The 27,628-nt window shown below is 35.3% G+C and overlaps 1 protein-coding gene and 1 pseudogene across 1 annotated transcript in view; one reads left to right on the top strand and one right to left on the bottom strand.

Annotated features, from left to right (window-relative positions):
* Positions 1-15,226: 15,226 nt before the first annotated feature.
* The window catches only part of CEP57L1 (centrosomal protein 57 like 1), a 75,526-nt gene continuing 63,124 nt past the window's right edge, over positions 15,227-27,628 (bottom strand). The window contains exons 5-11 of the mRNA XM_043592073.1: positions 26,891-27,007; positions 23,885-23,962; positions 23,329-23,415; positions 19,979-20,056; positions 19,618-19,862; positions 18,200-18,344; positions 15,227-16,374 (exon numbers count right to left, since the gene is read on the bottom strand). Coding sequence (XP_043448008.1) covers positions 16,156-16,374; positions 18,200-18,344; positions 19,618-19,862; positions 19,979-20,056; positions 23,329-23,415; positions 23,885-23,962; positions 26,891-27,007 — 969 coding nt within the window. The 3' untranslated portion in view covers positions 15,227-16,155. The remainder of the gene's footprint in view (positions 16,375-18,199; positions 18,345-19,617; positions 19,863-19,978; positions 20,057-23,328; positions 23,416-23,884; positions 23,963-26,890; positions 27,008-27,628) is intronic.
* LOC122489844 lies at positions 21,506-22,070 on the top strand (annotated as a pseudogene).

Below are 27,628 nucleotides of genomic sequence, written 5' to 3'. Positions count from 1 at the left end.
GCATCACTTTATCCAATTTTCCCATCTTTTCCTCTTTTACTGTGTATGTGTGCATATGTGCATGATATGTATATACATATGTACATAGTAATTATTTTAAAGTCCTTGTCTGCTAATTCTAACATCTGGATCATCTATGGGTCTGCTTTTACTATCTGCTTTTTCTCTCATCACTCATACTTTCCCACATCATCTCAAGTCTTATAGTTTATTATATGCTATGTTTGGTGTATAAAAGAACCAATGGGACTGATAGTGTTGTTATTCTGCCCCCCCCCCCCCCAATAAAGTTTCTCCCTTTATTCTGTTAGATGCATAATTTGAAGGGCTAGTCATCTTAATCCCATCAGGAATGGAATTAGATTGGGGCTGGATTCTGGTTTTAGTTAGACTCAGTTTGCCTCTTCGTTGTCCTTTTTCTTCAGGTGTGGCTCACCTGGACTTCTGATTGACAACTTGGCAAGTCTCTCTCCTTCACCCCTTAAACACTATGGGAGAATCATAGTGTTTATGATTTTAGAAATTTTAATTTAGCTCATTAGCCTCCTACTTCAATGCAGCTTCAAAATCTGGCAAATGTCTTGAGAGGGAGAACTAGCCAAGTATTTCATGCTACCTTTCTGTCTCTGGTGGGATTTTGTCTCTTAATCATTGTGGACAGAGTTAACTCTGCCCTTCCAATCCAGTTTCCTTTGTGAGTATGGCCTCCTGAGGTTTTTGATTGATAGCCTGGCTTTTCTCTTTCTCTCCATCCCTGGCATTCTGTCCTTCAAAGGTTTTGAGCTTAGTTCCCCACAACATCAAGTTCAATATCTGGAAAAAACTTGAGGGAGAGATCTGTCATGTCTGACACAGTCCCTGTTTCCAGAAGGAATTTACCTCCCAAGCACCAAAAAATTGAAGATTTTTCTGGGCCAGTTCTCCAGGCTCTTTTTGCTGAACTCCAACGTTCAGCAAATATCCATGGTATATTTCCAACTTCTTTAGATTCAAATCTGGTATGTTCACACCCAAGGTCTTCAAAAACTCACCTGGCTTCTCTTTGTCCCAGTAGAGTCTCTGTGCCAAAAACAGAGTCAATATGACCAGAATTGGTAAATGATCTAAGGAATAAAACATCCAGGGATTGTCAGCTCACTCATGAGAGCTCTTCCTTTTCTAGAAATTTAGTTCATCTAGGCTTTGTTGTGTCCATGACTTTACACATATAACTTCATAATTTATCTATTTCAGTGGAAGCCTCGTATTTCTACTAAATCCTACCTAAAGTAGAAGTCTCAATAGTTACTTGAGAAGTACCACACATAATGTATTTCTGATATTTTCTACTCTATTTCATTAAAAAATGGGGGCATCTGGATTGCTCACTTGGTTAAGCATCTGACTCTTGGTCTCAGTTCAGGTCATGATCTCATGGTACGTGAGTTCAAGCATTGCATCAGGCTCTGCTCTGACGGTGCAGAGCCTGCTTGGGATTCTCTCTCCCCTCTCTCTCTGCTCCTACCCTGTTCACACACACACACACACACACACACACACTCTCTCTCTCTCTCTCTCTCTGTCTCTCTCGAATTAAATAAACTTTTAAAAAATTTAAAAAATAAAAATAAACTTCTGGTCACAATTCACTACTAATCAACGTCAGGATCCACTAATGATTCATAGCTTCCATCCTGAGAAAAGCTGGTCTAACAAGTGTCTGGGAAAAACCAAGGTGTCTGGCTGTTTGGAAGAGGAGACTCATCAAAGGGATATGGATTAAATGAACCTCAATCCTCTTAGTATTTACAAATTCTTTAAGTATGGAATTCTACCTGTATTTTTTCCTTGAGTCTGACAAAGTCAGACTCAACTTCTCACTGAAAGGGTTGGCAAATTTAATTTTGTTCTACCCCTTCTCTCTTTTTCCTCAATCAAAATCAAATTTTTATGATTTGTCTTAGTCATTAGTATTATAATCCCATTAATCCAAAGTTTTTATTATTTTATCCACAGAGATATGGCAATTTCTTTTTAAAAAAACCTACTCTCCAAACTACCCCCTTAAACTTGGCCTTTTCCCGCTGTATTGTTAGTTCTTTTCCTTTAAGTTATACTAACTACCTCAGTATTTGTTTGTGAACGGGTTTTCAACTACCAAGGACCAAAAGAAGCATGTGTTGAAGCAAAACTTGACACATTGCTCTGCTGCGTCAGTGTGTGTATACATCATAATCAGAAAATAAAACAACTTGCACCCTGAGAGAAACAAAACAAGGAAACAAAAACAGGGTCACTGTGTCTAGTTCACTGTCCCAAAATAAAAGAATCCTTAAGTTTTGTTTATAAGTATTGACTCCCTCATAAACACAATTTTATCAACTTTTACAATGTTGATTTGTGGTAACCTTTGTAGCTATGATAGCCATTTGATAAAATTGCTCTTTTCTATCATGAGCGGACTAACTACAAGCTAATAGTATTGATAATTTTGTGGGGTTGTTCCTAACATTTTAAAAAATATTATTTATTTATTTTAGAGAGAGAGACAGAGCGTGAGCAGGGGAGGGGCACAGAGAGACAACACAGAATCTAAAGCAGGCTTCAAGCTCTGAGCTGTCAGCACAGAGCCTAATGTGGTACTCAAAATCACAAACCATGAGATCGTGACCTGAGCCAAAGTCGGACGCTTAATCAACTGAGCCACTCTGGCGCCCATCCCCAACTCTTGTATTTTTTATCTGGTGAACCAGTCCTTTTATACTTGGGAGTTTCTTACAAAATTTTCTTAAAAGTAAACTTTTCCTTAATAAGTGCTTTGTCTCTGAGTATCTCTTTGACAATTCTACAGATTCTACCAAGATTTTATGTATTTATCTACCAGGGGTAAATATTCGCCAGCCAGAACCAAGTAAACTGTAACTTAACGGTTCTTTGAGTTATAACTTTTTCCAGTCCTAGGGTGAATCTTCTGTGGAAATAGGGTTTTAATTTAGTTGATTCTATTTCTTTTTTATAACTATTTGGTTTTTTTGTTTCCTGGTTAAGTCTGGTTTTCATGCTAGTTCTGATTTGTACACAAGCACTATTTCTCTTTTGGCAGCAGCAATGTTGGCAATACAGTTTTTAATGGTCTGTCTGGTCCTTATGAGGTAACATATGACAGTGTATTTGATTGTATTTTACATTTGTCTTAAGCATTCTGTTAGCTCCTGTCATTGAGATACATCGTTCTTTGCCTTTAGGTCTTGAGAGCTTGATTTAGTCAAACTGATGACTGGTTTCACTAGTAAGTTGGAAAGTTGCTCATATTACTCCCCATAGTACTCATTTATTTCATTGCTGCCTTACCACTGGTGAAACCCTCTATGCTGTTCTCATGTTGTGTGCCACTCTGATTCAAATCAAAATAAAAATATTTTCGTGCCCACCGGAGTGAAGAGCAGATATTGGAAATCTGGAGTTGTATCAGCCAGTGAGATTTTGTACGTGGATTACATTTGATCTATCTGTGGCTGATGTTATAAAACCAAGCTGTTGGTTCTTTTAGTGTATTTTTTTAAAAGCCTTCTTTCCTCCTCAAAAAGGAAGGTACAGCTTTCTACAATAGTCTATTTACAATTATAAACTTTCTCTGTCCCTTGGGATACTATTAGAGACTAACAGGCCATAACAGCTGTCATTTGAACACACTATGTAAGGATATCTAATTCCAACAGACAAATTTACCATAAGAGAGGACAAAATATACACAATGAATAAAATTTGAAATTGCTTTAAACGGTTTTAGAGCAAAGGGTAGAGACTTTGTGTTTTGTTTGAATGGTACAAGCGTTCTACAAATAAGCCTGAATTTGTGATGGAGAGAGAATGATTGGTTTTGACTTGCTTAGAGCTTAATGATCCCTGCAAGATATCTAAAAAGTTCTGGGTGTATAACTTTTACTTTCTCTCCTCTCAAAAGAAAATAGGAAAGCATAAATAAATGAATAATCCAGGTAAAGATGTACAAAAGAGCTTTGTGCCCCAAAATAAGGTGTTAATAAATCTAAAGTTGTGCTTCTAGCTCAACCCACAATCTGACTGGAAAATTACTACAAAAATAGCCTTGTTTACAAGTTGACAAGATAAGTAATGAGATGCAAATTGACAGCAGAGAGAAACATTGAAAGAAAACTTTAGTACCTTTAAACAAAACTTGAAGACTTCCTAAATATTTAGTATGAAAAACAGAAAAATTTAAGTAATCATGTTCCTAATGAGCATACATACAGTTAGACAAATTAGACTGGTTTAATAATGCTGTTTAGGATGTCTCCTTTCTGATTTAATTACAGTGAGAATTAAAATGTTGTATACTCTTCTAACTTATGCAAGACAGGTTTGTTTTCTCATGGAAAGCCTAAATAATTATACTTTATAGATACGTTTCTAATTCCTAAATGAATATTAAACTGAGTTACTTTAATTAGTAATCTTTGGATATAAATTATATCTAAGCAAGTCATTTGTACAGAACAAAATAAATACTAGGTCAACAAACAGTTTTTACATACACTTGCCTTTTATTTTTACATATTTTAAGTGACCATTAATTAGTAGGTTGAAAAGATATGTATCAAAAACTGAGGTATGTTCTTTTTTGAAAGAAATGTTTCAAATTGCCTGTAAACTTATTTAGTCACTTAATCATATCTTTTATATTCTGATAACTTTTTTTGATATGGCATTTCCCAAATTCAGAATAATAAACTATTACTGTGTTTTCTATATAAAATTTTCTTTGGGGTTTCCCAAACAGTTGCTAGACAGCTCCAAAGTTTTGCTAATTTATCCTATAAAAGGAGGAATACTAAAAATCATTAGATATGTTTGGTATACTGCAGATTTTTATTAGCTCAAAACTATTGCAAAAGTCATCCTGCTTATTGAGTCCTACATATGAAAAGAACTTGCACAGCAGTTCAGAGGAGCTTAAACTAAGTTAACTATATTTAAGTAAATGTATTACTATAAATATAAAATAAAGATATTTTTAGCAATTGTGTAACTTTCAGGTTGGCCAGAAGCATACTCATGTCTCTATACAAAGATTGGCACAGTAACTATTTTTTAAACTTTATTTATTTATTTTTAAAGTTTATTTGAGAGAGAGAGAGAGAGAGAGAGAGAGAGAGAGAATTCTAAGCAGACTCTGTGCTGTCAGCATGGAGACCTACGTGAGGCTCAATCTCATGAACCATGAGATCATGACCTGAGCCTAAATCAAGAGTCAGATGCATTAACTAACTGAGCCACCCAGGCACCCCCCAAATTGATTTTTTTAAAGGAATATTTTATTTGCAGTTGACAATCCTAAAAATATTTTGAGATAAAAGAACCTGGAGACTTTTTAATGCCTACTCAATCCATAAATTATCCTCTCAGGATAATAATTGACTAAATCCTTATAAAATGATTATGTGTTACTTCAGAAAAAAGATTCTACTCCCCACTATTCTAGTATTGTTGGCCTTTACAAAATTAACCTAAGCCATTGAGTCTTGTCATCCACGGACAGTTTCTGCTTTTTCATCAAGTCCCCATGATAAGATACAGAGCAAAAACGGAGTCTTCTGGAACAAACATGAAAAGAATGAAAGCCTCAGTAAACACTTTACCATACTCGTAACTGTTGACTCTATAGGGAGCGGACTCATGGAAACAGATTTTTCAGTGTAAACTGGTATCAGCATGACAAAAAGATACCTGTCAGACTATCAAAAGATAGAGTCAGGATTTCTAGGATTCTTTAAATCCAGAAGCAAATGACTTCAAGAAATTGAGTGCTTCACCTCAAATCAGAAAAACAAGAATTTATCACCTAGGACTAAATGAGTTAATTCTGTGAATGCTTTCTTTCTAAGGGACATACATTATTTTGATCTATTGGCTACACTTATATAAACTGATAGAAACATTCCTTAAATGGTATTATGTTCCAACTGACCCTTCAGAATTACAGAAAAAAAAAATATTTGGAAATACTTAATGGAATTTATAAGTAAGAGACTGGCAGGAAAACAAAAAGAATGATTCTGGAGAAAATCATATATCAATGTACCACAAAATGGTAAAAATTGTTAAATATGATACAAAATGCCTTTACTAAGTTTCCTTCCTTTTCATAGCCATGTAGCTATTTAGCATAAGTTCAATCAAAACCTGTTCTCCTTACTACCAAGTAGTAATTTAAAAATTGCTTTACTGTCTGTGGCTATGCCTCAAATCCCATTAAAGTAGGTATGGCAAGCCCATTACTAAACAAGTTCCAAGTAACTTGACTGAGGTGAACTGAATGGCTCTTGGCTTCGGATTTCAGTATAAGAGCTTATGGGAGCAGTATCTTACATATAAAGGAATGACAGCCTTAAAGACTTTACGAAGTCTCCAAAGTTAACCCCTAAATTGTAGTATCACATGTCTCTAGTTTCACTAACCAGATTATAAAAAGGTCTCTGTGCATTAAGCTTCACCTTTTATCACATCCATATAATAAAACTGACCAAATAACACAAAATATCAAAGTAATGATACTGTATCATAAAATCAGTAGACAAATTTATGTGGTCAGAGCCATGCTTTAGGAGGAAATTTGGAGGCAACATTTACATCTTAACCAGATGGGTAAGCAATGCACATCACATTCCAGAGTAGAAAACAAAATGAAACAACAGTGTAAAGGGTCAACACAACATGTCTAAGTTGTGCAAACCTTTCACATTCCAAAGAAAGGTTTGGTCTTTACTCAACTCCCAGGAGATGACCTCTAAGGCCTTGGAATATCCTGCCTGATGATGTTTTTGTTTACCTAGGGACCGCAGGCCTCCCAGATAGTTCATGCTAACAATGTGATTTATGGTCCACTATGGCCTTAGGCCATGCAGTATCAGCTTGACCTTCACAGAGGGGCTGGAGACTGAAGGTTGGCCATATGGGCAGTCAGCGATGCTTGTGTGATCAGTCCATACCGAAAAACCTGAACACCAAGGCTTGGAAGAGCTTCCTTGCTTGGCCATATTGCAAGCATATCACCACACATCATTGCGAGGAGAATTAAGTGCTTGTCTGCATGATTTCACTGGAAGAGGACAACTGGAAGCTCACGCCTGGTGTTTCCTGGACTTTGTCCAATGTCCCCTTTCCAGTTGCTTATTTAAATCTGTATTCTCTTGCTGTAATAAACCAAAACTGTGAGTACAACAGCTTTTCTAAGTTCTGTGTGTTGTTTTAGTGAAATCATTGAACACAAAGGTGGTCTTGGGGAATCCCTGCAAACTTACTTTGCAACCTTGAGATAAAGTAACATCAGCAAACAATCACCCTGTCTAGTTCTTGCTCCTCAAGTAAATGAAATCTTGAGTCTTTCTTGTAAGTTACTCTCTAATTAAAACAACTATATCTCTGATTTTGGAAATGTCTGAAGATATGCGATGACCTTTTTGGATATGGCAATTATGTGAAAAAAGTGCTGTTTTCCACCTTAAAGACAGTGCATACAAACTTGGTGACCTTGGTAAGTTTGCAGGTAGCTTTTTTCCTCTAAATGCTTGTCATATTTCTAATTTGTTAAAGCTGTCCTTCTAAAGCTTGGTCTCCCTTGTAGATCTTCTTTGCATATGAACTCCTTTTCTTTTCTAAATGCTTTAGTCTCTAAGTGGCTTATGTTTTATTTCAGCAGGTGGAAGTCTGAATCAATAGCATTTTAGTAGACTCGTTAAGAGAAACTCTACTTTTTCTGGAACATTCATAGGAATGTTAGGAAGTTGCTCTGAGAATTTGAAATCACAGGCAAATATCCTACCCAAATACCAAAGGCACAGCCTTCCATCTACTTGAAACCTATGCTATAAAAGAACAAAAAGAAAAGTACTTTATCTGAAAATTTAGCTCAGTGCTCATATCATAAGAGAGAATCAAGATATGTATTAACTGATATAAATTCTCAAGCAGATAAGTTATATACATAAAAATATAGAATAAGTTTTTAACATACCATTTAGTTTTGAGATTAAAGTAAAAGTAGAAATTCCATACCTAAAAATAACTTATTTTAACTCTGGTACTGAATTTCCCAGCTTTAAATTTGTTAGCTCAGTTTATTTTGGGAAAAGCAAAGATAATGATGCTTTTTATGTTGTGTTCAAGCATTCAGTAGGTAAGATATTAATAGCATTATTCTCTCACATGTATTACATATTTTAGATTTGGCTGTCTCTGAAAAGATATTTTTAAGGTATTAAACATTTTTCTTTTGCTAGAAATTATAAACTATAAAACCAGAAATGTTCCATGGAATTCTCAGGAGTGTTTTTAAATTTAATTTTAAATGGGTTTCCTGTGTACCAATATGATTTATGTTTTAAATAACACATTTGTAAAGTTGAAAGGACCTACAGTGAAAAAAAGTGAAATACTTTCCAGTTCAGCAAGAAGATTCTGGACAACTGCTCTGTAAACATCAATCTTATATTTCAGACAAGAAATGATTCACATTCTGTACTAGTTCAGTAATAGATTTTTCTAAGAAATACAAGTCAATGTACATTTAACTTCAAAGAAAACTAACCAAAAAAATACCTTTCAATGATTTCTGAACTTATCCTAAAATTTACTTAATCAGACCAACTTAAATTAGGTCAACAGTGTATTATTTTAGCTATGACTAGAAGGTCTGTTCATTTTACAATCTTCCTTTTAAGATCTCTTTATTTAAGCAAATTTAATAATTTGTAATGAATAAACTTTTACAAGTAGGTAGAATCCCATTATAATGAACATCATTCCAGTGTTCACTTCCCTATGGCATTTCTCCCTATGTTCTAACCATAACCCAGAGCTGATATGGCTACAAAGAAATACATTGAAGAGATATCAAAAGTCACAGAAATACAGCCTCTTAGTAGTACTTTATTTAATGAAGCTATTTTCCAGGTAAGGTTTTTTTTTTTTAATTTTTAATGTTTATTTATTTTGAGGGAGAGAGAGAGACAGAGTGCAAGCAGGGGAAGGGCAGAGAGAGACAGAGAGAGAGACAGACAGACAGACAGAATCTGAAGCAGGCTCCAGGCTCTGAGCTGTCAGCATAGAGCCTGACACGGGACTCGAACTCACAAACTGTGAGATCATGACCTGAGCTGAAGTTGGATGCTTAACCAACCGAGCCACCCAGGCACCCCTCCAGGTAAGATATTTATATACTTCACCCACTCACTCATTTAAAAATATTCTATCAGGTCTAACGCTCAGTAAAATGACATAACTTTAAACAGCACCACATTGATAGTATATCAATTTTTAATTTTTTCAGTGCTGTTGAATGTTGATGTTCAGATTTGACATGCACACAGTTTTTCTCTCATAAATCTCATACCTTTATGAATTTAAAAAACTACCCAGAGGCGCCTGGGTGGCTCAGTTGGCTAAGTGTCCGACTCTTGATTTCAGTTCAGGTCATGATCTCATGGCTCTGCGTTGGGCATGGAACCTGCTCGGGATTCTCTCTCCCCCTCTTCCTCTGTCCCTCTCCCACATGTACATGCACACTCTATCTCTCAAAAAATTTTTAAAAGTTAAAAATTAAAAAAAAATTGAAATTAAAATTACACACACACACACACACACACACACACACACACACCAAAATGTCTTAAGCACCTGCAGAACAAATTTCTTTCCTACCCATAGGGCCCATGCTTTGCTAGACTGCACAGAAGCAGTGACTAGATAGAAACAATGGATGAAGAATAATGAGGTCATTTGTTAAGGGATTCACTTTGAATATATTTATTTGGGCCCACATTAGAAAAGTGACATTTCTCTAATATAGGTTGGTTAGTATTTGAAAAGAGTGTTTTATAGGCCAGTAAATGTAATGGTGTTAAAACAGGACATCTATCTGTAAAATATAGAAAACACATCTGTAATAGTATTTCTGGGATAAATAGTAGATTGCCACAAACCATAAGGGATATTTGGGAGTATTCCTAATTTAAACTGGCTATCTTTCCTCTACATCTTTCAAATACATTCCTTTTAAAGATTTATTAAGAGCCAACTTCTTCTTCCTTAAAATAACATTTAGGACTACATTTTAAATTATTATCCAGTACTCACAGAGTTTCACAAAAACATTGACGACCTTCTCTGTGTGTGATGTACCCTGATATTTTCAATGCTATTCTAATATCATTTAAAAAGTGTTCATAGTGACCCACTAAATGGATTTCACAATCCATTAGTAGGATAGGACCTGCAGTTTGAAAAACACTGACTTGGTCCAACCTATGGGGAAGCTGAAGTGTGACAGAATTGAGTGGCTTAAATTCATAAGAAAAGTGAGTGGTAATCATTTGCATAATTCTGTGCAAGTCAAAAACTATTACTTTTCTGTTTTAGTCTCAGTCATTTTTGCTTGATTTTTTTTATCTTCTTTATTCTCTACTCCCTTATTTTACTTCAGTGTTTCATACCCATTTTTTCTACTCGTGTCTTGATACATGGTTATGTAGACAATACATCTTTTAAATTTATATTAAGTGAACTAGTATCTTCAATCAACAAGAATTAAGAATCCTAGTCCAATACTGCCATGAGGTGAAAAAGCAAATGAAAGCTGTATATATCAAGAAAAAGAATGAAGAAATACAAATAGGCCAACTTTATCTATCAATAGATGAGAAATTTAGTAGACAAATATTTAAGCATCTTCTCTGGGATGGTCATTATACCTCTATGTCAACTATTGTTTTCTTCCTTCTGTTATATTTCTGTACAGTCTCCTCTATCAGACTTTAAGCAACGTGAAGAGAGAATTCATGTATAATGTGTCTTTGAATCTCCCATAGCATCTAGCACAGTATCCTGGAGATCAACAAATACTTGAGTAGAGATCAGTAACTACTTCCTGAATGAACATGTCCAACACACCAATACACAAATAAAGAACTACCTTTGTTCTCTAATCTCTTCCTCTTAGCATTATAAAATCAAAGAAAGCACAATTCTGAGTGCCTGTTGTCTGTATACCCAAACAAACAACAAAATACTGGAATATTTTAACCAATGGTTATGTAAAACTTGGGTCACATATCCTTGAAAGATGAAACAGCAGCACAATTGAACTGGTGTCTAAAACAGCAGTACCTGACCCATTATGCTTACTCTGATGAGACCATCAAAGAAGGTTAACTAAGTTTCATGACAAGCAATTATCAAATATTTATTGAGAGGTCTACTTATGGGCTAGGTATTGTGCCAAGTGCTGGGCTACAGTGGTAAGCAAGGCAGGATCATGCCCTTAGGGAGATTTCAGTCTATGGGAAAGACAAACAAATAAACGATAACAAGAAAGTATACTAAGTGCAAACAAAGGAGAAATACCAAGAAGAGGCAGCTGAGTCAGATTTGGTAGAAGGCGGGGGGTATTAAGGGGAGATTTAAAGAGAGCTTCCTAGAGGAAGCAGTAAATTGAGACCTGAAGAATGAGGTAAGGCTAGACAAGCAATATCTATGCAGGAAAAATCTAGGCACAGAGTATGATGGATAAATTCACCCTGATTTTAAAAGATTATTCTAGAAAGATGATTATGTACAGAACTTTTTATCTATAAAATTTTTTTCAAATTTTATTTAAATCCAAGTTGGTTAACATATAGTGTAATAATGATTTCAGGAGTAGAATTCAGTGATTCATCACTTACGTATCTTTTTTGACAGCTAACTCATAATTCCCAACGTTCCTCCTCCAAGCACATTGGATTCAGTCTCCCAACACTGCAGACTGCTGAACTGATCATTAACAAGACCTATATTGTCACAAAACTGCTTTAGAGCATAAAGTAACAATTTGCTTCTCTATTATTTTCTGGTGAAACTATCAAAGCACATAGGTACACAATGAACCATACATACATAGTAAAAAATAAACTTCTTCAGTGGGGTGTGCTAATTTATAGTTCTAATAATTGCCTATGTCATCTAGCAGGATCTTGCACCAAGTGAGAATTCAATGACTCCATACCAATAAGGAGAACACTCCCAAAAATTCTACCAGGAAAAAAAAAATCCACCTGATTCTTCAAATGACTCACAACTACAATAAAAAAACAACAACAAAACAAAACTCTGACCTAGACAATATTTTAAAACTTTAAACTTTACAATTTTGTTATGACTAATTCTCCTTACATAACAAAATATGAAAAAGGAATTAAAGAAGTTACATGAAAATAAGCATATAGATTGTGAAGAAAAAGGCTGAAGCATTGGCCAAGTATATTTAATTACCAAGAAGTAAATTTAGTTTTACATCAATGACAGCCAATATAATTTTATTTATCTTCATTTCATCAAAAGGTGCCATGGAACGCATAATGAGTTTTTTTTTTCCCCCTCACAGATGCTATTATGCCGTAGAGAGTTTTGTCTTATTATACATCTGGGAGTCAGCTTAGTTATCTAAACTTCACATACAATTAAATGTTCTCAGTGCAGACAGCTTTAGTTACAGCTGAATAGAGTTCCAGGAAACCCCATTAGGAGTTTCACTATTTACTCTACACCAACAATGGCAGCTGGCACATTTTTGGCCACGGTGAGCAGTCCTTCCACTGTGCATAACCAACTAGACTTTCCCCCTTAGTTTGATTCTCACCACATTGCAATCAAATTTTAATTTAATTTTTTGATGTCCTGTTACAGATTAAGACTACTTCTTTATAGTTAAAAGTTGTATTTTTTCAGTTGTATAGTTATATTTAAAAAAAATTTTTTTTTTTACATTTTATTTATTTTTGATAGAGAGAGACAGAGTACAAGTGGGGGAGGGGCAGAGAGAGAAGGAGACACAGAATCTGAAGCAGGCTCCAGGCTCGGAGCTGTCAGCACAGAGCCCGACATGGGGCTCGAACTCACAAACTGCGAGATCATGACCTGAGCCAAGTTGAAAGCTTAACCGACTGAGCCACCCAGGCGCCCCTGTATAGTCGTATTTTTAAAGTAAAAAGGCTATATAAAAATCTCAAAAACAACTTTTTTTGAGAGAGAGAGAGAGAGAGAGAGAGAGAGAGAGAATGTGCACTAGTGTGCATGAGCAGCTGAAAAGCAAAGGGAGAGAGAGAATCTTAAGCAGGCCCCACCCTGGGGCTTGATGTCATGACCCTGAGATCATGACATGAGCCAAAATCAAGAGTTGGATGCTTAACTGACTGAGCCACCCAGGCGTCCCTCAAAAACAACTTTTAAGTACACCACCACCACTAGCTAGCTCCCTATTTTAAGTATCTCCTTTTACCTTATACTGCTGAAAAATGAGCATGTCCCTTCAACCCCTCTATATTCAGCTAATACCCAATAAAAATGGCTAGGCTGCCAATGACCCATACAAGTACAGTTAACTCAAGATTCCAGGAACTGCTATTTCCAGAATCAGAATATTCACAATACCTGCTGTTTTAAACACTCACTTTCTAGTTTCACAGTTTCATCCAAGTTGAGACCTGTCTTGGCTAAACAGTTCCAATTCCATTTTTTTCAATTTCTGATTAAATAAAAAACAAACAAACCTGTTTTTCACTTAAGTGAACAAAATCCACGATATCCTACCGAGTCTCTGCTAGGCAGAGCGCAGCTGCAGGGTTGCCATGGCAACTCTTGTACACTGGCCACAGATTGCCCCTGTCCAAGAAGGAAATCATTTGCTCCACCCCTGAGGAGTCAAAGGCTCTGGTAAGCAGCAGTCTGTGAGCAGGACACATTTCTAGTTCAGTAGCTGTGACGGAGCAACAAGAGACAATTCTTTAGTGTTTCTCCATAATAAATGTCACCCAACAACCAAAACAGACTCCAAATCAAGTTGCCATGTGTGATTATATATTTCTACACCATGGTAAGATTATATTCTTTACCCACTCTCACTAGAAACCTGAGCTAGGGAATAAGCCAGAACAATTTCCTCTCAGACACAGAAAAGAAGAAAAAAAAACCCCAAGTAATTAGAATATTCCCACTTTTACAAAGAATACGTTTTGGCTCTTGCTTTCAGGCTTTAACACATGCAAACTCAGGTTGTCTGACAATTTTTGGTGGGGCAGGGCAGTCAGATTTAACGTTTATTGAGTTTTTACTCAATGCCAACCCTTCTGCTGGGTGGTTTCTATGACACGTTACTTCATTTAGGTAGCAATATAATCCTTACTTTACAAATAAGAAATGGAGGCCCTGAAAGTTATTTGATTGTCCAAACTACTAAATGGTGGAGTCACAACTTGAACCCAAGTCTTCTAATTCTGAAATCTTATGGTTTTTCTCCTACGCTACATTGATTTTCCAAGAAAATTCTCAATTCTTAACTAAAATATTCAAGTGTTCCTAGAATGACTTTGTTTTTGTTTTACCAATACAGTTTCACAAGTGATGACTTCACTACTGGTAAGCTAAGTGTAGTCAGCCACTTTCCTAAATGCATGGAAAACAAAGGCACAGAAAGAGACAGGGCTGCATTACGGCCCTGGTGAGTTTTTTGCAAAGTTTAAACTACAGCACTCACATTCTCAAGGAGGAAAGACAAAGTTGAAAAGTAGGTAAGGTGATGAAAATGAATTTAGATGAAGCGCTCTGTGGAACGTCTCTGGGGCTGAAGAAGCTGCAGAGGGAGAGGGAATAAGAGTGGGTGAAGGACACATGCAGTATTTAAACCAGAGACAATCTTTCATCTCCATCATTAGTCACTTTCAAGGATAATTTCAAGTATCCATCTGCCCATTTTCAGTCATTTTTGCACTTCAGGTTTGGAAAGTTCTTCTAACTTAGCACCTCTGCTCTCAGTGAGAATGAATCGGTTTTCTTCTTCCCTCACCAGAGATCTACAATTACCACCTTCCCCCCGCCCCCGCCACACACACACACTTTTAGGGAATTTCTTAGGAGGACTGGCTTTAACATAATTGCTTTTCCTAGCTCCCCAAGATCTTGACCTGAAAATTCTTTCATACCTATAGCTTGATCATTCCCCCAGCTGTAGATAAATGTACCATCAATTCTGACCCTTTGGAATCACCATCTCTTAAACTGCTACCCTAGCTTCTGAGTTATGCCTTTTCTGTCAGTCTTCTATTTCTACTTCAACTGATGACTTCAGTTCTCTAGTTGGCCCAAAGGAGTTCAGTGAAAAAAACAAAAAAGTTCAAAAGAGTCATAATAGTTTCCATAGGTTTCTGGAAAGATAGGTCAACAAGTGTAAATTTATTATAAAGCATACATATACAAAGACATTGCTTATGACATCACTGACTTAAAAATATCTAAAAAAAAGATCATATTTCTTTGAATTGTTACTGGATAAGGTAATAAAACATCCAATTTCATTTTCCTGTACTTTCCTATAAAAGTGGGTCCTGGAAATTTACATTCTCAATTTATACTGATGAATATTATACATAATGCAAAGACTAAAACTCATCAAAAGTTTTAGTGATAAAGGAATAAGATAAATAGATCACTGGTGTTAAAAAGCAGCACTGGATTTGTAAAAGAGAATAGGAATTGCAGAAAACGGCTTCTGCAGTTAAGTTATTGACATCTAAAAATTAAGTAACCATGAGTTCCTATTTATAATTGTCACATAAAAACTTGGGCTAAAGGCTTCTTTACAGGGCTCTTCCATTTACAAAAAAGAAAAACATTTCATAGCTCATAAAATAAGATAGGGAAGAAGCACCAGGAAAGGTAAAAGACCTTTCCTTACTCTGTTCATTTTATATTGGTTCTTAAGGTTATAAGCCTACTAAATAAAAAAGTGGAATGGTACTTGTATCTCAAATTTAACTTAATTTTAAATACCATCAATCCAGTATAATTTCTTAGATTTAGCTTAAGAGGTCTGCAAAATGAGCAATGTGTCTAACACATGGAGAGATTAGGTATTTCAGTCAGAGAAACAAAAACGCAGTCATTTATTATTCGGGACTCTTAGGAGGTTGTTATGCATTAATTTAAAAATACTACAACTTGACACTTTATAAGGACTAGAAACATAATTCAAAATTTCATAAGGCATATTAAATTAAAACCACTTTAGACAATTCAAGATCTCATTGACAAGAGTTCATGTAAGGTGATAGTTTTACTATTGTGTTATTACTGTTCCCACATGATATCATCTCTTCGCAATTTCATTTGAAGATTATGGACTCGTACTGGATGAAAGTTGCTGTTCTTCTGAAGAGAGTTAGTTAGCAAACATTTTCTGGGGCTATTTTTTATGTTCTTTGATCCTTTAGGGCTGCTATCTTCTCGCTGAATACCTGAAGCTTCAGTCATCTTTGAGTTTTGAATTTTTTGCTGCAGTTTACGGACCTGGAGAGAAAAAAATCTAACATTTTAGTAAAAAAAGATATAAAAAATATACCCTAAAATGGATTGGATTGACGGTTTAAAGGTTACATGAAATTAAAAAGTTCATTAAGTCTTTACTGAATACCTATCATATGCCTAACACTGTGCCAGTTAGGTAGAAATATAATGAATAAAACAAACCTTGCTCTCAAAAAGCTTATAGCTCTTATTAGTGAAAGAAAAGCATAAATGTGACAAGTAGAGAATAATTCAGGCTGGGATAACTCTGAGTGGGACAAAAGGTGTTTATTTGAGAAGGCCAAAGTAGGACAAGATCAATGTGGACTGAGAAGATCAGTGAGAAGCTGCAAGAAGATTTATAAGGGATATGAAATGAGTAAAAACTGGAGAACAGAGACAAGAGAAAAAGACCTTTCAGGAATGAGCACTGAATTTATAGAGTTGAATGTACATATACATATTTTACTTAAAAGTATTCCTGAATTTAAAGTATTACTGAATGCCAGTTAAAAGATGTCTCATTGGGTGGTATCTGGTAACAGTTGATGGAATTAAATGAAACAAAACCTATCAACTAGCCAAAACCTATTTCTGCCAAACCCAGTCCATTACTTAGTCTATTTCACTTATGCATGGGCCTAATTTGTAGATCTGATCCAGATATTGGCTAAGAACCTAGTATGTGTCCAAGGCCATTTAAATTTCAGAAATTAAATTTATCATGATAAAATGCTTGAAAATTTATACTGCTATAGCTATTATGGAGTAGAAATAATATTTTTCAAAATTAATTTATGTATGTTAAAAATACGACTATTTTTGTATTCCCTTCAAATTTCTCCTATGCAATTCTAAGAAAGTGTATGTTATATAATCTTCACCCTAACACAATCATACAAAAAATTTACTTACTATAGCTTTAAAAGCCAGTAAAATGAAGATATTTGCTTTAAAAGTTTCATTTCCTCTTTTTCTCTTTATTTGTCATAGAAGAATAAAGGCAGTAAAATTCTGAATCCTTTATTACTTTCCTATAAAAGCAGGGAAGGCTGAGTTGTGAGGTTAATATATCACCAACTTATATGAATGCTGACTATTCTATATAGGCAGATAGCTATATGATGTGATTTGAGGGTTCCTGGAAAGACTTCTTCTGCCTTCTGCTCCAGCAGGGTAATAGTGCTAATAATCCAACCTATGGAATCACTGTCTTGGGATAAAATATTATCATATTCCATGATTCTTCTGTTGAAATATTAAAATTGCTATGCCATTCTTAGTTATTAAGCATTCGCATGCAAGGACAGAGTCCCCCTTACCACCACACTATAGCTAGTTAAGCACAGGTCCCCAGGGAATGGAACACAGCCTAACTTGTTCTGGGAAAGTACAAACAATGGTTTTAGCATTAGAGTACTACTTGAGGAGCCAGGTTACATATGGGTACTGAAACAGAGACCTGTCAACATAAGAGTCTTCATTAAAGCATTAAGGGGCAGGAAAAATAAAGGGAAAGAATGTTAAAAGGGTAACCAGGAGGGCTGCAAAGCAAACTTAGCCTCCCTCAAAATTTTCCCAAGGTCATTTCTGAATACATAACTAAACATTCTTGTTCCCCTTACTTTACAATTATCTTGGAGAACTCTTCATGGAGGCCATGTTATTCCAATGGGACAGATGGCTCTATAATAAGCCTAATTTCTATCTGTCATCTTTTCACTAAACCACATATACAGACCTCAAATTTGAAAGATCATGCAGAGATGTAACATTGACTCCAAATATGTTATCTTTTTATTAAAATCTTTAACTAAAGCCTTCTTACATTATCTTGATGCTTCATCAGTTTGGAAATTTGTTCTCCTTTAATTTCCATTTTCTTGACTAAATGCTCTAGTTCACATTCTATGTCTTCACAGACTGAATGACTTTCAGTCTCCTTCATTTGATTTAGTAGTTCTTCGTGCTCCCTATGAAAGAAAAGCAAATATCAAGTACTATTATGGTTTATATGTTATATGTCTTTGGTATAATTAAACAATATTCTGTTCAATCATAAATTTTTGCCAGTTAAATATTAATCTTCAAAGACAGTCTCTTTATGTAGGGTTATTTAATTAAATCTACAGTAAATATAAAAGGCTCTTGTGATTTGAGATTAGATAAATTTAGAAATATCCTAGACTTAGGGTCTTAAAGAACCTTAGAATAAAGTCCAAATTTTTGATACTCATGGCTAAATGTAATAAAACATTCTGATGTCCTTAGCTAAAAGTATTAAAGGATTCTCTTTAGTTCCAACTTTGGAATTCTTAATATAGGGTATTTAGAATTCCATAGAATTCCATAGAAGAATTCCAGCTATAAAAGTATTTGCCTGAGAAATCCCTAGATTTGGTGATTGCCTACTGAAAGAGATACTGTCAAGAGAACTAGTTATATCTTCTACAGTGGTCTTATTTCAACTAGCTGGCTACCCAAATCTCGTATTGTCTGGGATTTTTGTTGAATATATATTTAAACTTGGGGCTTAAAATATGTATCCTATACAGAATCTTGTTTACTATGGATGCTTCAAAACTTATAATGCAGACCAGACAGAGTTTAAAACAAGAAACTGCTTTCCTACTTGTCTAATGAAATGCCACTTAATTAAAAAGATTATAAAAAGCAAAAGGAGAATCTTTCTTATAAAAGCATTTGTGAGTTATAATTTAAGGTCACCTGACCCCATTTGTTAGGACAGTAATAATTGTCTATCAGTTCAGATCTTGGGAACACAGAAACTCCTTAGATTGGAAAAGCAGTAATTATACACAGTTGAAAATTTAAATACTATCAGTAAATACAATGAAAAATCAGTGGCAACTCTGCAGATGAAACTAAGTCCCAATCTAAGTGAGGCCTTTAAGAATTTATAAGTGGCAGGGGTGCCTGGGTGGCTCAGTCAGTTAAGCGTCTGACTTCGGCTCAGGTCAGGATCTCATGGTTCGTGAGTTCAAGCCCCATATCAGGCTCTGTGCTGACAGCTCAGGGCCTGGAGCCTGCTTTGGATTCTGTGTCTCCCTCTCTCTCTGCCCCTCTGTGCTCTGTCTCTCTCTCTCAAAAATAAACATTAAAACAATTTTTTTTAAGTTTAAAAAAAGGTAAAGAATTCATAAGTGGCATTGTTCTTAAGACTGAGAAGAAAAAAGATGCCTACATATCTTGCTACTTCTTCTGATAAAGAATAAAAATACTTACATACTCATTTGGTCCAGTTCATCTTGCATTGCCATCAAAAGTTCAGACAAATTGTCACAAATAGAAAGGGAATTTTTTGAGTCAGAAGGTTCAGCTTTACACTGGGCACTTGTTCTAGTAGGCTTGTAGAGACATCTAAGCTCAGTAACTTCAGTAGGTTTCTGAAGGATATGTGGCTCATAATGTTGCATCATCTGCAGGAGGCTTTGCATACTTCTATTCACAGAATGGCCTGCACTGGCAGACTTTAGGGGAAAAGAAATAGCTGAGAACAATTTTAAATGACTCATGGCATTTAAATAGCACTTACAACAAAACAGGAGTGTGTCGGAACAAGTATCTTCATTTTTTCCTCTCTTACCTTCTCAGCCATAATAGGCAGTGATTCAAACTTGGAATAAATTTGCTGACGTGGTCCTCTCTTTAAACATTTAGTTTTCTAAGTATTAACAAAGGAAAAAGAGTAAACAAAAAAAATTTTTAAGACATTTATGATATGAAGAAGTTTCGAAACTCAACAGTGAACAATCTGATTAGAAAGAAGCAAAAAATATGGACAGACATTTTGCTGAAAAGGTCATATGTACGGCAAATAAATACATGAAAAGATCTGCAACACATTAGCCATTAGGAAAATGTAAGTTACAATGAAATATCACTACACAGCTAACAGGATGGCCAAAATGGAGAACAGTGACAACAACAAATGCTGGCAAACATACAGAGAAGCCAGATCACTCATGCATCACTTGTAGGAATACAAAATAATATAGCCACTTTGGAAAACAATTTGGAAATTTCTTGTAAAACTAAACATGTACTTCTCATATGACCTGGCAATTATACTCTTGGATATTTATCCCAGAAAAATTAAAACCTACGTTCACACAAAAACCTATATGCAAATGTTCATAACAGCTTTATTTGTGAGAGTCAAAAACTGAAAACGATCCAAATCTCCTTCAATAGGATCCAGCAAATATCAACACATTCTTTTTATTTCTGTGTAGTATTTCATGTTATAGATGTACTACAGCTTAATCACTGATAGCAAAGCAGGATGAGCTGGACCAAATAAATATGTAAGTATTTTTATTCTTTATCAGAAGTAGCAAGATACGTAGGCATCTTTTTTTTTTCTCAGTCTTAAGAACAGTGTCACTTATGAAATCTTAAAGGCCTCGCTTAGATTGGGATTTATTTTCATCTGCAGAGTTGTCACTGATTTTTTATTGTATTTATTGATAGTACTAAATTTTCAACTGTGTATAATTACTACTTTTCCAATCTGAGGAGTTTCTGTGTTCCCAAGATCTGAACTGACAGACAATTATTACTGTCCTTCTAACAAATGGGTTCTGGTGACCTTAGATTATATAAAACTGCTTCCAGGATCTACTGTATTGTTATCATCTGTTGTGTCATTTAGTGCCACTTTATTTTTTTTTTTAATTTTTTTTTTTTCAACGTTTATTTATTTTTGGGACAGAGAGAGACAGAGCATGAACGGGGGAGGGGCAGAGAGAGAGGGAGACACAGAATCGGAAACAGGCTCCAGGCTCTGAGCCATCCATCAGCCCAGAGCCCGACGCGGGGCTCGAACTCGCCAACCGCGAGATCGTGACCTGGCTGAAGCCGGACACTTAACCGACTGCGCCACCCAGGCGCCCCTAGTGCCACTTTATAAAGTATTGCAGAATACGTTTCTCTGAGTTTAGTACTAGGGGCAGCTTGAGGGAAGCCCTGGCCCCTCCCTCTGTGCCTGTGTCTGGCAGAGCCAGTGGGAGACAAAAAGACAACCCTTTCCTGTGCCTAGATAATCAAGAGTTTTGGTCCAGTCTTTGAGCGCCCATTGAGAAAGTGAGGGGCCAGACAAAAAGCACAAGTTATGGGATTGAAATGGATTAATAAGAGTGATTTGGCCCATGACCCTCTAGCACAGTGTTCTGCAGGTCCAGTTGGGGAAGATATGTTTCATCAGCAAGCCACAATTATGGGACCTAATGATGGCCCATATTGAGGCAGAGTATTCTTTTTGACAATTCGTTTTCCTATAGACTCTTCCTTGAAACCACCGAAGGTTGCATTTACAAGAAGAATTTATCAATCAATATTTATCAAATATTACAGGATTGGTAGCATTTGCTTTGATATTCGAAGATCACAGTGATCTCCTGCTTTAATTATTTCTAAATTATCCATTTGTTCCCTGCTATATGATCCAAACCCAGATGACACCCTAGTGCCAGAGACTGCATGGATCTATAAAATAGAAGTACAACAGAGTATCCTGGAAATGGGCTCAGAAGTATGCTATGTGATACTACCTTAAAGTCAGAATAGCCTGCATTATAGCTGGAATAAACTTTAAATTACTGTTCCTTTTTTGATTTTCTTATCTGGCTACTCCCTTATCAGACTTCATCTTTTAAAATGTTATTTTTTGTTTATCTCCCTCCATTCATTTGCATACTCATCTGACAAAGACCAGCTTTGGACAACAACTGCTTTTAGAAACTAAAAAGTAGTTATAAGGGAACAGTTGCCCAAGATTCAGAATTGTTTTTTTTAAAAAGGAGCGTGTGTATTATGTGGCCAGTGTCTTTACTCTAACTTGGTTATGAGACTAAAACCATCCTGCACTGCTCTAATACACTGAAGAAATCACCTGAGCGGGAGGGAGGTGGATGCTCGGTTGTCACATCAAAGGAAGCAGCATTATTCAAGTACCCATTCTTTTTTTAAACCTTCTACTGTTAGAGATACTTTATGCTCAAAAATGATGTGACTGGGGGGGCGCCTAGGTTGGTTCTGTTGCTTCAGGGTCCGACTTCGGCTCAGGTCATGATCTTGCAGTGCATGGGTTCAAGCCCAGCGTAGGGCTCTGTGCTGACAGCTGGGAGCCTGGAATCTGTTTCAGATTCTGTGTCTCTTTCTCTCTCTCTCTGCCCCTCTCCCACTTGCACTCTGCCTCTCTCTCTCTCTCAAAAATAAATAAACGTTAAAAAAAACTGATGTGACTAGAGAATTGGTATTAATTTATGGCATCAGCAGAACATAAAATGTGATGTATTTTATGCATGTTAATATAGGAATGACATGCTCTTGTTCTATAGAGAATGGAAACTGGAAGCCAAATACCCTTTGTATTCCAAAATGGGGTCTCAAACATTTTTAAATTTTCATTTAAATTGTTAGGAGACTTGGAGCTATTCGTTAATCTATCTTCCAATACACCATTTAATACAGCATTAAATAAATGATACAAGCTGTCAATGGATGAGTAATCAACTAATAGCTCTGCTAGTAACTGATTTATTTTTTTTCAATAAAGTTGTACAAACTGAAAAAAAAAGAGTTTAGAACTAGAAAAATGTCTGTTTCTCTGGAAAAATTGGAATGCTATTGTTATTTCACAAAGACAGATATACTGACCGTTACATGTTCCTTTTTGCTTTGATTGTCAAGCAAGCTTGGAACTAGGTTTTGTGCTCAACTATGGATACTTTCTTTAACCTAGGTTTTATAGAATATTCTATCCTCAAACCTAAAACCATCATCACTCAACTTATGTTTTAATCCACATTTCATAGCATTATTGCATGTCTTTTATTATAAATCTCTTCAAATTCTTTTTGGAAATGGATAGATATAAATATTAGAAGAGTAAAGAAATAGACATTAGCAAATAAGAATAAAGTATCTGCCTACCTTTGAAGATTTTTTCTTCTCCTTGGAGCATTTTTTATTTGATACTGAAGACATTAAAATTCTACTGATTTCAAGTCCAGTTTGAAGCTACAATATTAAAGAACAAGCTTTATAAAACTGATTTTTAATAAGCTCTTCAAAGATATTATAATGAGAAATCAAGTCTCAGTTTATAAAGACAAAAATGCTTTCTGAGGAAGAAAACTCCAAATATTATTTTTTGTATGTGAAAGCTACTAAGTCTATTGATAATTACAACCATTTTCTGTTTATGAGAGAATGCATTACTTAATACACGTATACCAATCAACTGAAAATCTATACCAGGAATTCTTTCGTAGATATATGTCAAAATTTCAAGACTACAAGACCTCTCTTGGCAGTGCATCCAAGTATATAAATATACTGGCTGACTTACTAAGAATTTCATTAGTATAGCAAAAAGAGGCAAAACTAACAAGCAATGAAGCAGAAATTATAGGCTTCAGACAATGAAAAATAAGTATAATAAATAATCTGTGGTTTATTTTGATAAATAATATAATGCTCTATTTACTTCTGATGCTTTGTCCTGAAATAGCTTACGCTGATGTTCTTCTTCCTTAAGTTTTTCTTCTAAATGTTTAATCTTGCCCTGCAAAAGAACAAAAAAACCTGGGATTGTTATATAAAACCTAGAGTCAAATATCCTTTGTTCTTTTTCCAAATAGAGTGTTTGGAGTCTTGATTCTTAATAGTTCAGCAAATTAAACAGAAAGAAAGAAAAATAAAGGGCAAAAGATGCTAAGATTTTTCCTGGCTTCCTTCCTATGCTTCTTTATCTGCTATTACATATAAGAGGAACAAAGGGAAAGCAAAGAATGTACATGCAAAGACATTAACTTCCAGCAACAAAATTGTAATGATGAAACTTCTGAGGTCTAGAGGGTCAAACAATTATAGCTTGGGTCTCAGTGTTTCATTCAAAACATAGACAAATCACAATAAATTTCTACTGTGTGCATATTATAAGGGTGCAGTTGTTGGCAGAGGGAATTCATAGGAAGACATATAATAAATATAATATATAGAATATATCATAATAAAAAGCTTTTGTCCAGTGAAGGAAACAATCAACAAAACTAAAAGGCAACCTACAGAATGGGATAAAATATTTGCCAGTGACATATCTGATAAAGGGTTAGTATTCAAAATATACAAAGAACTTATAAAACTCAACACCACAAAAATGAATAATCCAAGTAAAGGGGTAGAAGAAGACATGAATAGACATTCTTCCAAAGGAGACATCCAGATGACCAAAGACACATGAAAAGATGCTCAACATCATTTATCATCAGGGAAATGCAAATCAAAACTACAATGAGATATCACCTCATACCTGTCAGAATGGCTAACATCAACAACACAAGAAACAACAGGTGTTGGTGAGAATGTGGAGAAAGGGGAACCCTCTTGCACTGTTGGTGGGAATGCAAACTGGTGCGACCACTCTGGAAAACACTATGGAGTTTCCTCAAAAAGTTAAAAATAGGGGCGCCTGGGTGGCTCAGTCGGTTATGCGTCCGACTTTGGCTCAGGTCATGATCTCATAGTTCATGGGTTTGAGCCACAAGTAGGGCTCTGTGCTGACTGCTCAAAGCCTGGAGCCTGCTTTGGATTCTGTGTCTCTCTCACTCTCTGCCCCTCCCCTGCTCGCATTTTGTCACTTTCTCTCTCAAAAATAAACATTAAAAAAATTTTTAAAAAAAAGTTTAAAATTGAACTACCCAGAAATTGCATTATTAGGTATCTAACCAAAGAATACAAAAATATTAATTCAAAGGGACACGTGCACCCCTATGTTTATAGCAGCATTACTATAACAGCCAAATTATGGAAACAGCCCAAGGGTTAACGACTGATGAATGGATAAAGAAGATGTGGCATGTATACACACACACACACACACACACACACACACACACAGAATATTACTCAACCATAAAAAAAAAAAAAGAATGAAATCTTGCCATTTGCAATGATGTGGATGGAGCTAGAGAGTATAATGCTAAGTGAAAAAAGTCAGAGAAGGACAAATACTGTATGATTTCACTCATATGTGGAATTAAAGGAATAAAACGGGTGCCTGGGTGGCTCAGTTGGGTAAGCATCCAACTCTTGATTTCGGCTCAGGTCATGATATTATGGTTTGTGAGATGAACCCTGTGTCAGGCTCTGCATTGACAGTGTGGAACCTGCTTGAGATTCTCTCTCTCTGCCCCACCCCTGCTCTCTCTCTTTCAAAATAAATAAACATTTTTAAAAAATAAATAAATAAAACAAATGAACAACAAAAAAAAGAGAGATAAAGTAAAAAATAGGTTCTTGGGGAGCCTGGGTGGCTCAGTCGGTTGAGCGCCCGACTCTTGATTTTGGCTCAGGTTGTGATACCAGGGTTGTGGGATCGAGCCCCATACCAAGCTCTGAGCTGAGCATGGAGCCTACTTAAGATTCTCTCTCTTTCTCTTTGACCCCCTCCCCTGCTAGCATTCTCTCTCTCTCTCTAAAAAAATAAATAAAACAAATTAAAAAAAAAAGACTCTTGACTATAAAGAACAAACTGATGGTTAGCGGAAGGGAGATGGGGGGAGGGATGGAGGTGATGGAGATTAAGGAACACATTTGTTGTGATGAGTACCAGCTGATGTATGGGACTGCAGAATCACTATATTGCATACCTGAAACTAATATTACACTGTATGTTAACTAACTGAAGTTTAAATAAAACCTTTAAAAAAAAAAAGAAAAACAATTTTGTGACAATGTATGGTGAGGGATATTAATTAGACTTATTGTGGTCATCATTAGGTTGTACACCTGAAACTAATATAATGTTTTTTTTAGTTATAACTAAATTTTTAAAATATGAAAAAAGCATAAGATATGTTCCTTGTTATTTAACAGTTTACACTGTATGTAAGGAAACAAAAGTAATATACATGAAACAATTAAACAACAAAACAATGAATATAATTTGACTCAGACTATATACACACTCATACATATATATATGTATTTTATATATAATATACATATGTATTTCATCTTATATCCATGCTATGGTTCAGAGTGTGAAGACAGTACTATTTCAAAGGGAGAGCTTCCTGAGAATTGAAGAACTCAAGCAGGACCTGAAGAAGGTCTTATGAAATGAAGAAAATTTGGGTGGAGAAAGGAGAGGGCATTTCAGGATGGGGTATAGGATAGACTTGACTGTAAGTGGTGAAAGTCAATCTTTTCAATATCCTTTAGGCAAATTATCTGACTAATGAAAATGTTCTGCCATTTCAGAAGAAGCCCAAATTACAATTTTACATCAAAAGGCAAGCTCATTCATGCCATGACAGAATGCATTAACTTTTCATCTCCACAGGCAGAAAATCATATCTGGATTACTAAGAGCTGTTAAAGAAGTTTTATAAATCAGATTTACTGTATATTCACATATAGGGCCAATAATGCTTAATACTAAAGATTTATTCCTGGCATCATCACTTCAAAGAAACAAATGGAAGCTTACCTCAGCAGTTTTCTGAGTTGCTGTAAGTTTAAAACATTCTTTTTCTAAGACATCAAGCTTTTCAAGTTTTGCTTGCAGCTTCATATGATCTTGCTCTTTTTCCCTTTGAAGCTGGGCCTGGAAAGGATAAAAACAAAACCTGAATTTGGCAAGTAATGCCAATGGCTCAAGAATAATACAACTTCTGAGAATTAAAGCACAATAAATCTGTCATAAGAAACATGTATATACATGTACATAGGTGCTTATGAGTAAAAAACAGGAAAATAAAAATACTTTTAAAAAACAAACATAATATTAAAAAATGAGCTATATTAGCATCAATGAAACAAACTCTTCTATGTATGTTTATATGACATTTCTACTAAGGAAAACATCATCAGTGAAACATATATTAAATAAACTGTTATTGGTAGGGTGACCAAACCTACACATTGATATATTTTTTAATTATAACACAGAAAATCAGCTATCAGAGAAATAAAGTATATAGAGAAACTGGAGAAAAGGAAAGTTATACATATATTTTCACATCTATACATTGTTTTGTAATGGTTATTTATTATCACGCTAATGAAAGGTTCTAATAATAGGGGCAACTGTGAGGAGGCAGGGGGTATATGAAAACTTTCTATACTGGCTGCTCAATTTTCTATAAACTTAACACTGCTCTAAAGAATAAAGAATATTAAAAAACCAAAAACTGAAACAAGCAATAAACCGTCTCAGTGACCTGTG

This window comes from Prionailurus bengalensis, chromosome B2, assembly GCF_016509475.1.
Source record: "Prionailurus bengalensis isolate Pbe53 chromosome B2, Fcat_Pben_1.1_paternal_pri, whole genome shotgun sequence".
Lineage (NCBI taxonomy): Eukaryota > Metazoa > Chordata > Mammalia > Carnivora > Felidae > Prionailurus > Prionailurus bengalensis.
The sequence above is the reverse complement of the archived record's forward strand: the minus strand, read 5'-3'. Positions and strand labels throughout refer to the sequence as shown.